Here is a 12,730-nt window from a genome sequence, read left to right on the forward strand (position 1 = left end):
CTGGAATCTCTTGTCCATGAGGACGGGGGTCCGGGTCCTGGTGACGCTGGTTATCCGATTTGAAACGGGAGTCAATGTTATGACTCTGTAAGCTTACCCAGAGTACACTCAGCTCTCAATGAGTACATGGAAAAATCTGGGGAAAGTAAACTTACAACAACATAAAATAACTTTTTTGTAGCTAATCTTGCCTATTTGAGAGCTAGCCTCAAAGTTCTTTTTGTAACTGGTTCTACTGGTTTTTGAAAATATTTTGTAAGATCGTTTTTAATTAAATTTGAGAATAAAGCATTTAGTGAATATTCTACCAAGTCCCTATTTAAGCAAATATTATAATTAATCTTAAGTCCGATTTCAATTGCTTCTCGAAGTACCTACTTTATTCCTAGGTAATCAAACAACTTATTTCATTAAGTTTAGACTTACCAATCAAAAATTACGAGCCTGAGAAAATTTGCCTTATTTTAGAAAACAGGGGGGAACACCCTTTAAAAATCATAGAATCTTAACAAAAATCACACCATCAGGTTCAGCGTAACAGAGAACCCTAGAGTAGAAGTTTCAAGCTCCTATCTACAAAATGTGGAATTTTGCATTTTTTGCCACAAGACAGAACACAGATGCGTGTTTATTTGTTTTTTTTCATGGGTGACCGTATTGACCCAGTGGTCCTAGAATGTCGTGAGAGGGCTCATTCTAACGGAATTTGAAAGTTCTAGTGCCCTTTCAAAGAGACAAAAAATTGGAGGGCACCAAGTCCACCTCCCACAATCTTTTTTTACAAAATCACTGGATCAAAATTCTGAGATTGCCATTTTATTCAGTATAGTCGGAAAACCTGATAACTATGTCTTTGGGGATGACTTGCTCCCCCACAGTCCTCGTGGGAGGGGCTGCAAGTTATAAACCTTGACCAGTGTTTACATATAGCATATCAAACAGTTCGTGGTAACAAACTGTAGTAAGGAGCGACCCGGCTCAATAGTAACCAAAACTCTAAAAAAATGGAATTTTGATACCAATAAAAATTTTGATACCCTCCTCTCAAAAGAATCGCATTTTAATGCTGATTTTAAATATATAAGTTATGTATATTACATATTATTATAGTTTTGAATATATGTAAATATATAAGAGCGAGGTATTGACGAGGGGGGGGACCCTTTCATATACGTGATGAAAACATACGAACATAGAAGTTCGTGACGTAAGTTAATTCGTAAGTTACGTATATTTTTTACTAATAAAAACGTTCGTAAAAAATTAAAAGTTTTAGTTGCGTTTTAAATAACCAAAAAATTAGAGGGTAGCTAGGCCAACTCCCTCGCTCCTTTTTTCTCAAAATCATCCGGTCAGAACTATGAGAAAGCCATTTAGCCATAAAAATAAATTAATGTGCGAATTTCGTTTTAATTATTCATATGCGGAGAGCCAAAATTAAAACATGTATTAATTCAAAAACGTTCAGAAATTAAATGAAAAAAAAACAAGTTTTTTTTAACTGAAAGTAAGGAGCGATATTAAAACTGAAAACGAACAGAAATTACTTCGTATATGAAAGGGGCTTAACCCTCCTCAACACCCCGCTCTTTACGCTAAAGTTTTTTACTGTTTTAAAAAGGAGAGTTGAGAGAAAGAGTCAAACTTGAGCTGGGACCAATAAAGACTCACATCAGACGCTTGGATCAAAGATGTTCTCGCTTACTTCAAATATAAAGAAACAATAGCGTTGAAGTCCCTAATGGTGTTGAGATTTTTACCTTTGCCATTATCAGTGTTTGAATCCACCTTGATAAATTCATTGCCAATCTTTAGTCACCGTTCAAACGTATGCAGTACAAATGAAATTTTCTCAAGATCATTATCGATATTAAACAGTAAAAAGGACCAAGTTTGTAATGCTCAACAGATAAACAAGTTAAATGGCCACAACAATCCATATCAAACAGTCCGTGGTAACGAACTGTAGTAAGGAGCGACCCGGATCAATAGTAACCAAAACTCTAAGAAATGGAATTTTGGTACCAATAGCCACATCAAAAGAATCACATTTTAATGCTGATTTTAAATATATAAGTTTCATCAAATTTAGTCTTACCCATCAAAAGTTACGAGCCTGAGAGAAGTTGCGTTATTTTAGAAAATAGGGGGAAACACCCCCTAAAAGTCATAGAATCTAAACGAAATTCACACCATCACATTCAGCGTATCAGAGAACCCCAACTGTAGAAGTTTCAAGCTCCTATCTACAAAAATGTGGAATTTTATATTTTTTGTCAGAAGGCAGATCACGGATGCGTGTTTATTTGTTTGTTTTTTGTTGTTTTTTCCCCAGGGATGATCGAATCGACCCAGTTGTCCTAGAATGTTGCGAGAGGGCTCATTCTAACGGAAATGAAAAGTTCTAGTGTCCTTTTTAAGTGACCAAAAAACTGGAGGGCACCTAGGCCCCCTCCCACGCTAATTATTTTCCTAAAGTCAACGGATCAAAATTCTGAGATAGCGATTTTATTCAGCGTAATCGAAAAACCTTATAACTACGTCTTTGGGGACGACTTACTCCCCCACAGTCCCCGTGGGAGCGGTTACAAGTTCAAAACTTTGACCAGTGCTTACATTTAGTAATGGTTATTGGGAAGTGTACAGGCGTTTTCAGGAGGATTTTTTTGGTTGGAGGCAGGGGTTGAGAAGAAGGGGATATGCTGGGGGAACTTTCCATCGAGGAATTTGTCATGGGGGAAGAAAATTTCCATAAAGGGAGCGCAGGATTTGCTAGCATTACTTAAAAAAACAGTGAAAAAACAAATATGAAAAAGTTTTTTTTTCAGCTGGAAGTAAGCAGCAGCATTAAAACTTAAAACGAACAGAAATTATTACCCATATGAGAGGCTCACCTCCTTCTAATATCTCGCTCTTTACGCTAAAGTATTTTTAGTAATTTCAACTATTTATTTTGCGGCTTTGTGATTCAGGGGTCATTCTTAATGAATTAGGACAAAATTTAAGCTTTAGTGTAAAGAGTGAGGTACTGACGAGGGGGCGAACCCCCTCATATATGAAATAAAAACATGAGAATACAAAAGTTCTTTACGTAAACTAATTTATAAGTTACGTATATCTTTTACTTATAAAAAGATTCGTAAAAAATTAAAAGTTCTAGTTGCCTTTTTAATTAACCGAAAATTGGAGGGCAACTAGGCTTCCTCCCCCGCTCTTTTTTTCTCAAAATCATTCGATCAAAATTATGAGAAAGCCATTTAACCAAAAAAAAAAAAATATACAAATTTCGTTTTAATTATTCCTCTGCGGAGAACCAAAATCAAAACATGCATTGATTCAAAAACGTTCAGAAATTAAATATAAAAAAAACAAGTTTTTTAAATGAAAGTAAGGAGCGACATTAAAACTTAAAACGAACAGAAATTACTCCGTATATGAAAGGGGCTTTTCCTTCTCAACGCCCCGCTCTTTACGCTAAATTTTTTACTGTTTTAAAATGTAGAGTTAAGAGAAAGAGTCAAACTTTAGCGTAAAGAGCGGGGCGTTGAGAAGGAAAAGCCTCTTTCATATACGGAGTAATTTCTGTTCGTTTTAAGTTTTAATGTCGCTCCTTACTTTCAGTTAAAAAACTTTCTTTTTTATTTAATTACACATTAGACCACAAGCAATCTAGCACTGACATAGTAGGATTCGGGGAAGTTGAATATTTAGGCGAAACAATATATGTAAATATTCAATTTAATAGGTTTTTGTTGAATCAGTTACAATAAGAAATATATATGGTTTTTCAAATAGAAAGTTAAATTTGAGATAGAAATCCGTCGGAAGTAATTAGCTTACGAGTTGTGTCTCCAGCAGTTAGATTTAATAAATCCAAAATTATACGTCAACAACAAGTTAGCAAGAAAAATAACTGTGTCACGTGAGATTTTTTAACTTATCAAACAAACAAACCTTCATTTCTGTCCTTTGAAGTCGCCGGTGAAATAGGCTCTCTCTCGAAAATTTCTTCATGGTTATATGACAAAATGGAGCTAGGCTGTTCTTGTTCGACCTCTAGAAGAAGAAAAACATACATCAATATAAGTGATAAAACATATTGAACTAGCTCAAATAATAAAAATAAGAATTTTAATTTTTAGAAGCCATCTTACATTTAAATTGAAGAATATAAAGAAATACATTTTGCTGGACTTATTTTTATCTATTGAAATTCTTTTTTTTTAATACTAATTAACAAAAACACAATAGACAGAATACTATTGCCACAGGATAAAAAATTTGGCTATATAAAATCTTAGCAAAATTCAATCTTTAATGGATGAACTTTTGAGAAAAATGGTTAAAACATCCCTGACTTTAGACACTAGAAATCCTTAATTGCCACTTTCAAATAAAAAATACTTCAATTCGATAGATAAATCACCATAAAAAGTACTGGTATTTGATCTTGATTAATGCCTAATAAGACGTTGTTCTCGTTTTTGTTCCATCTGGGTTAGCTAGTGTGTCTGTGTTCTATGCAAAAGAGTTTCAGTCCACTCATGACTAACCATAAATTTTTAAAACGTGTCAAGATCAAGTAACAACAAACCAGTGACTTGAGGTGCCTTAGTGGGTTTGATTTCAGCTTGGTAATACAGAACCCAAGCTAAAGCTTAGCTGCAGCAACACACCACCAGCTCGAAGCAAGGACGTTAGTGGTCAAGATGTGTTGTTAATCCAATATGATAGACTAGAAGAGAATACTGGATCGAAACCTCAAATGTCACGCGGTTTTACGGTGCTTTTCAAGAATTCAACCTATAAACCACTCAATGAAAATATGAAAAACTTTCCCAACAAAGCAAAATCTTGTGTACACACCTCGAAAACAATAAAAGATAAAAAAAAAGAATCAAGCAGACTTAAAATGACCTCAATAATTAATTATTCATTATTAAATTAATCAATAAAATTATTTATTTTTTATATATTTTTTATAATTTAAATAATTAAATTAATTATTTATTTTTAAATTAATCAATAAAATGACGAAAAATCAATCCCAAACAGATTGCAATATTGTCGTGCAGTTCTGTACATGGCGAAATTTGTATATGTAACAAGATTAATACTTGAGTATTTCTGGTAGTTTGTTTGCAAATTAGACTATTCAAATTCTGGTGCAGTGGCTTAGGTTAAATAACTAATTTAATTAGTCGTAAACTTATAGTCTTTATAATGTTCAGACAAGGGGCTTTATTGTTCAGGGTTCAGATGGTATCACCACCTTAGAACCAAGGAGAGGTGAACTGGAGCCTGATAGTAGAACATAAAACAGGCCAAGCACATAGAGGTTTGGAAAAGATACATGGATTAACTGTTTCTTTGAAATACTCCAGCCATTATGCCCAGATGCCTTCTGTGCTTTATATCAGAGAGCTGATTTCATCAAGCAGTAAGATCTAACACTGTTCTTGGAATCCAGCTCCCAACACTATTATATTTGAAATGTGAGCTGTCTGTTTTAAAATTTAGCTCAAACTCTTTGCATTTGCCTTTTAAGAAAGTGTATTGGGCTATCAGTGCAGCTTTTTTTTTTTTTTTTTAACAGCACGTTTCAGCTGTTGCATCTTTCCTGATATGCATTAAATTTTACATGTTCATCAGCTATCAGCATTTATCTGCTTCTTGCAGCTTGTGGTAATAAACATGTCGATTCATGCTTAATATTCAAAATTTCAAACATTTTCAATTTCTACAAAAGAGAAGTCATCAGTATGCATCTTAATTTGACCCAACATAAAGTAATGTGCAATTCTACACCATGTAATAATCTAGTGGAAGATTGTATGTACAGGCTTTTAGGCAATTGATCATAAATCTGGGAAAAATAAAAACATCTGAAATTTAAACAAATAAAAACCATATTTGGATTAAAAATGTATTTTTACCAAAGCTTGTTTTTTACCTCTAACAACAGTTGCACAAATAACAAATACAACCCCAGCAGTGAAGGTCTAAGCATTGACATACTAGCATAATGCCAAAAGTGGCAACTGGGAAGTGAATATTAAATATATGGGCAAAACCTGAATTAAAAGAGTGAAAAGTAAAAAAAAAATCATCTTTGTCTGAAATAGTAAAAGTCAAAATTTTTTGGCTTCACATTAAAAATCAAAAGAAAAATTGTGTCTGAAAGAAATAAATTTAAAAGCAAGAAAATTTAAGACAACAAAGTAAAACACAAAGAAAACAAATAGTTTGACTTACCTCCCTGAATTAGTGGAACCTCAATGAATGTGATGTTTTCAGTCATTTCTAGGATTGTTTAACTATTTTAAAATCTCTTCTTTAAAAAATACCAGGGATTATTCAACTCGAGTAAAATCTGCTCCTCTATCAAAGGCAAATGAACTACAATTCCTGTAAAAAAGACTTCAAATAGATATTTTCTTTAACTGAAGACTAAACTTAATGCAAATCTGGTGAAGCTTAATTCTTCAATCCATAAAATTCTGTCGCAAAAGATGTCTCATTTTGGTAAAAAAAAAAAAATGTGTGCTGACCAATGGTCTGTATTGTACAGTTACCAATCTACTGATTTGATGCCTTCAGCTGGGGGTTAAAGGCATATCATCTAACTCTTCCCATGTTTTCCCCCTGATTTCTCCAGGTACCCATTTAGAGGCGGGTCAATCCTGGTTGAACTTACAGGGTAAAACCATTGATCCCTGTAACAAGTTAAATAACCAAAAACACCATGACTTGAACCCCTGATTCCAGGATTTCAAGTCCAGAGCACTAACCACTTGGCTAGGACAGCTAATTTGGTATAGGGGGGGGGGGGAATGTGAATTCTGGGTAAGTCTTATCCTTGCCTTTTGACAACTTATGACTATTAAAAAGAACTAGAAGTTTCAATTTTTAATCAAATGAACCTTGCCCTAGGGGCTACAAGGGATTTTTCAATCTCATCACTAAGTTATAGTTATTTGAATTTTGGGACATTTTAACAAAATGGCTATTTCTAAATTTTTAATTGGATTCATAAAGGGAATAGCAGAACAGTGGGGGGGGGGGCTGGTTACCATCTCATCACTTTCAACTCATAAAAAGGGCAAAAGAAATTTTGATTTTCAATTGAATATGACTTCCCCAGACTTTATACAACCATGTCTTCCATAAAAAATTTATATGTTAATGATGGGCAAATAGCATAATTTGTAACTCTTTCTCCAACCAGGGAGGGATGGTATAGAAACTCAGAAACATAGTTATTTGACAATTGAAATATTTTGAACAAAATAGCTATTTCAAAATTTTTGATCTGATATATTTGGGGAAAAGAGGCCATGGGGGAGGGGTGCTGGTTACCCTTCAATCACTTCTGATTCTTTGAAAGGAGCTAGAGCTTTTAATCTTTGATAAAATAAATTTCTGCCAAATATTATGCAGCCACTGCTTCTATAAAAACGTAATATGCTCAACTGGCATAACTTACAACTCTTTGTATGGGCTCTGGGGATTGCATGAATCCTGAAGGCATTGTTGCATTATCTTTTTACTATTTGGTGAAATATTTGAAAAGGCTATTATGTTCTGTCGTTTTGCTGTTCTAAATTCTAGGCGTGGTATCTGAATGAAGAAGCCAACTGAATATGTGCCCTATTTGAATTGGTGCACTTGGTGTTTGACTCAGGAAATTCCTGCTGTTATATTCCAGGATATTCATATGAAATTTGATTTTTTTTTTTTTTTTTATTCTTAAAATTTGTTTCCAAGATGTTTCATTTTGGTATGAAGAGAAATATAAAATCTTGGTTAATCTTATTTGAATGGTGGGTTAATTTTTGTTCCTCTACCTTTCTGCCCACCCTCAAAACTGAATTATTGTATCCCCTAGAAATCAGTTTTAGGGCCTATGCTATTGTTGATTTTTTTTTTTTTTCATAATGAAAAAAATTCTGTAAATCAGAGCCTCAGTACAAACTAGCAAATTTATTTAAGAGATTAATTTTATGGTTGTTTCCTAATCATCATACTCTGATGTTTTATAGTCAATTATTTTCTTGGGTCATTCTAGGGTTTATCCTCAGTTATCTGAAATAAACGAGTCAAATAGAATCATTAGCACACTTAATGGTTGGTTTGGCTGTTTTAAGGGTGTTCTTACTGATGAAAAATACATCCTTGAGATGTCAAATTGGTTTGATTAGTATGAAGATTTGCAAGAGTCTTCATATTTTAAGAAGGCATTAACACACCAGATCAATATTAAAGTCGTTTTTTGTCTTAACTTAATTTCATGTTTCATAAACAGCCCAGTTGTAAAGATGTCAACTTATTCGTTTCTTTTAAAACCACTTTCTATGGGTTATAACAAGCTAGAGACCTTATTCAGGAGTTTTTCTTGTACCTGATCTTAAGTCACCATATATTCTTTTGTGCACATGTTTTACTTCTCTCAGATTTGTGGTCACCTCCCCAGCTCCTCAGCATTTTCCCATCTTAAAACTATAATTGAAAGAATCACCATCTTTGCAATATAAAGTCATATTAAAATTCTTATTGTTTTCTATGCTGTTTTAAAATTATATTAAAAAATTGAGAAGTTAACTATTTGTTTTTACTCTCTTTTTGTGTTGGAGATTTGCAGGACTCAATTTACTTTACTTAATATTAATTGTTGCATTCTGTTTAGTTTTTCTGTTTTTCTCTGTAAGTGACACTTTTCTCCAAGTAAATGACTTGTGTATCTTTCCCTACATTTAAACACCAAGGAGTTTCAAGGGAGATTAGTATAGTGTATTATTGTATGTGTAATTGATTATGAATAAATTCTATTTTTATACATTGGGTCTAGAATAGCAAGCCTAAGGAAGGAAACATGCTGGAACAAAAGGAGGGACATTTTCAAATTAATAATTATATGTTCAGTTTTATGGTTTTTTTTGCAATTTTGACAATTTGTCCCAAGCCCCTATTCAATTGTCTTAACTATGCTATATAAAAAATTAACCATAAAAGTGATGGAATTCATACTATGTAATAGGCAGTAAGTATAAAATTATATTTCTTTGCTATTTTTATCTGTTACTGAATTAGTTTTTGTCAATTACTATGGTTTTTTTTACATGACCTAGGGCTATATGACACCATTGGAGGGGGAGAGGGTGTGCCTGGTGATGAATTAGTAAAATGCAGTTTTAGCAGCCAGTTGTACTCATTCACAGCTGGAGTCAACTAAGGTTGACCCAGTGTTGACATGTAACTCAATAAGGACTTAAAAAGTAAGGTAATTTTAAGAAATATATATGATCTAGGGTATATGTTTGCACAATAGGGAGGAGGCAGGTCAAGTTTGTTTTTCACACAAATGAATGTCACATTTTGATTCAGGGTGATATTTTGATTTTAGAGGTGCATCCCTTTTATAGCTATCCTGTCTTATTAGCAGAGCTGGCCTTAGGGGATGGCAAACAGGGTAAACTACACTGGCTCTGTATCTACTGGTGCTCACCTTCATGAGATATAGATTTTAAAAGTTCATCAAAGTTCACTGGCCTCTGGATGGAGAAGGAGTGGAGGTATGTACTTCAAAACACTTTCTAAGGACATACTTTAATCTGTAGACCCATCCCTGAAAATTCCATTTTCCAAACCAAACCCCTTTCCAAGATAGCAAAAGGTAGCTAAACAGGAATGTTACTACATAACTTTGCAAAATAGCTTTTCTGCTTAAATGAAGCACAAGAAAACTGTTTTCAGCTTCACAACTTTGCTCAATCTCAATTTATGAGGTTTCAAAGATCTGCAAATACATTTCCTAAATTTAGGAAAAAACTATTGACATGGCTTAAATTTCTACCCAAATAACAGGAATTGTATTTTCAGAACTGAAACCAGAGGAAAAAATTGAGCATCAGAGTTAAATATTGTTTTATAAAAATTTCAATAGGTAGGCACAGCTAAGAAATCAAAAGAGGGTTGACAAAAAAGCTTGGCAATACCTTCCCAGAGTATGTTTTGGCCCTGAAAGTGGTGAAATTCTAGGCAAGCTATTTTTGGTTATCTTGGACATGAAACTTTTAACAATGAAACCAGAGCCAAAAACATATCCTAGGTAAGATATCCTTAAAAGTTCATGTCCAAGATAACCAAAAATAGCTTGCCTAGAATTTCACCACTTTCAGGGCCAAAAACATACTCTGGGAAGCTATTGCCAATTCTTTTAGTATTTTATTACAATTCTTTTAGTAGTATTGCCAATTCTTACATCTTTTAGTAGGTTTTAGCAAGAATTTATGTAATAACCTGAACAACCGTTTTGCCCTAAGATCTTTTTGACAAACAAGGTTTTAGTACCAACAGCTCCGTAATATGCCGAAAAAAACTGGATACATATTGCGCAATTTATTTAACAAACAGAATCTTTTTGTTGATTTTTGAATTAAAATCAAGTTGATGGAAGTGATGAAAAAACTTGAGAGCCAGGGCTACTTAGAGTAAAACGAAGACGGATAGTCTCTGTGAGAGCCAACATCTTGGACATGAAACTTTTAACAATGAAACCAGAGCCAAAAACATATTCTAGAAAAGTTTTGCAACACTGCAGTGTCAATGCTCTTCTGATTTCTATGCCTTAGAAATTTACCTACTTTGCAGTTCTATTATCTATTGGAATTTAGACAAACAACACTGTACCATAATTTTCCCTTGCTTTTTCTCTGGTTTTAGTTCTGAGAAATGCAATTCCTGCTGTTCAGGCATAACTTTAAACCATATCAATAGGTTTTTCATAACTTAAGAACTGTATTTGCAGATTTGTGAAATCTCATAAGTTGTTACTGAGCAAAGTTGTGAAGCTGAAGTCAGTTTAAGGTAGAAATTTATTTAGCCACTTTTGGCTATCTTGGAAAAGGAGTAGGTTAGGAAAATGAAACTCTTAGGGATGGGTCTACTGGGTAAAGTTTTTCCTGGCTAGGTATTTTAAAGTACCCCCCTTTTCAGTTATCAGTTTCTTTTTCTCTGGCTTTAGTTCTGAAAATGCAATTACTGAAATTTCAGTAGAATTATAAGCCATATCAATGCCTTTTTTATAGTTTATGAAATGTATTTAAGTATCTTTAAAACCTTATAAATTGGGATTGAGAAAAGTTGTAAAGCTAAAAACATTTTTTTTTGTACTTCACTGAAGCAGAAGATCTAATTTGCAAGGTTTCACTTTTGTAACACATGGATTTTTAAAGGTCTTCAAAGGTCAGGTCCCTCTAGAGGAAGAAGGAATGAAGATAGGTACTTCAAAATACATTTATGGGACTAACTTTGTCAAAATCATAGCAGTTGATATAGCTGGTTTACAAATAAAGTGAACATGTCACTTGATGCATTTTTATGCTCTTTACAAATATTATAATTGATTCTACTTTAAAGTCTAATTTAAGCACTTTTCAACCTAACCTAAGCTAACATCTCCTAAACTACCTTATTATGAATAATTTTAGCACTGAGAAAATGTAGCATTATTTTTTCAAAAAGATGATGCTGGGAAAATGTAGTATCATTTTGTGGAAAATGAGCAATAAGTCATACTTTAATTAAAATTTGTCATTTTTAAGAGCTCAAAAAGTGCTTAAATTTGAATTTGTGGTAGAAGCAAATATGATATTCATAAAGAGCAAATAAGACATTAAGTGGTATAGGCCTATTCACTTCATAGGAAAGCCAGTTATATGAACTGCTATAATTTTACCCTAGCTTTAGTCTGTAGACCCATTCCTGAAAGGCTCACTTTCCTAACCTAACCCCTTTCCAAGATAGCAAAAATTAGCTAAAATTGACTTTTACCCTAAAATTTTTATTTTCCTGACCTAAGTCCTTTCCAAGAGAGCAAAAACTAACTAATTCTAGAATTTCACCCTTTGGCACCATTCAACAATAAGTCTGTCTCTGCTTATTAATGACATGATACGAAAATTTACTAGCTCTTTAACTTTACACTATGTTGTAGGCCTACATGAATAAGAAATTCAAAAAAAAAGGAATCTAGTAGGGCTCACCTGTGTTTGTCAGTTATGGAATATTATATAGCCTATTTTGAGCTTGAAAATTTACCAAACTTGAGAGCAATAGCCTAGAAGTAAGCACTACAATTTGAAATCACATGCTTTGTATAGGCCTACTGAATATTTTGAATTCATCAATACAGTCGAAACTATTTCTTATTCTCTAGCATTGAGCCTCGTTTTCTGGCCTCCCATATCGAACTAAGAATTAAACTCAGGTTTTAAAGACCATCGTTCTGTATGCCGTGTTCAACACCGCAAGTTCTTATCCGTATCCGCGTTAAACCATGCTAATCTTGTAAACCACAATTTTAAAGAACCCGTGTCCAAAACACTTTGACACCCATAACATGAAAAGATTTGCTAGGCTGAAGATGAAGAGCATGAAAACAATTTTTGTCGAAACATACTTCCTTTGATATAAACTTCTTGGTTTAAATGTCAATTTGTACGGTATAATTCTAATACACTTTATGATAGACACGGAAATTTTATTTAGCTTAGAAAATCATGAAAACCTTCTGAAGAAAAATTGATATTTCTACACTACCAAGGAAATCGAAGCGCAACGCCAATCTTAGAAGTTAATTCTTAGTGTTCAGTTCATTTTTAAAATAAGAACGCTTGAGAGTAAAATACTCTCCGTTAGACAGAAAGCGGGTATAGCTTTTTAAGACTTT

General features: G+C 33.4%; 1 protein-coding gene across 1 annotated transcript in view; it reads right to left on the reverse strand.

Annotated features, from left to right (window-relative positions):
• Window positions 1-12,244, reverse strand: part of LOC136037354 (uncharacterized) — a 49,401-nt gene extending 37,157 nt beyond the window's left edge. Inside the window, exons 1-3 of the mRNA XM_065720048.1 lie at window positions 12,045-12,244; window positions 6,256-6,408; window positions 3,955-4,056 (exon numbers count right to left, since the gene is read on the reverse strand). Coding sequence (XP_065576120.1) covers window positions 3,955-4,056; window positions 6,256-6,301 — 148 coding nt within the window. The 5' untranslated portion in view covers window positions 6,302-6,408; window positions 12,045-12,244. The remainder of the gene's footprint in view (window positions 1-3,954; window positions 4,057-6,255; window positions 6,409-12,044) is intronic.
• Between the last annotated feature and the right edge of the window lie 486 nt (window positions 12,245-12,730).

Source organism: Artemia franciscana, chromosome 16 (genome assembly GCF_032884065.1).
Source record: "Artemia franciscana chromosome 16, ASM3288406v1, whole genome shotgun sequence".
NCBI classification, from domain to species: Eukaryota; Metazoa; Arthropoda; class Branchiopoda; order Anostraca; family Artemiidae; genus Artemia; species Artemia franciscana.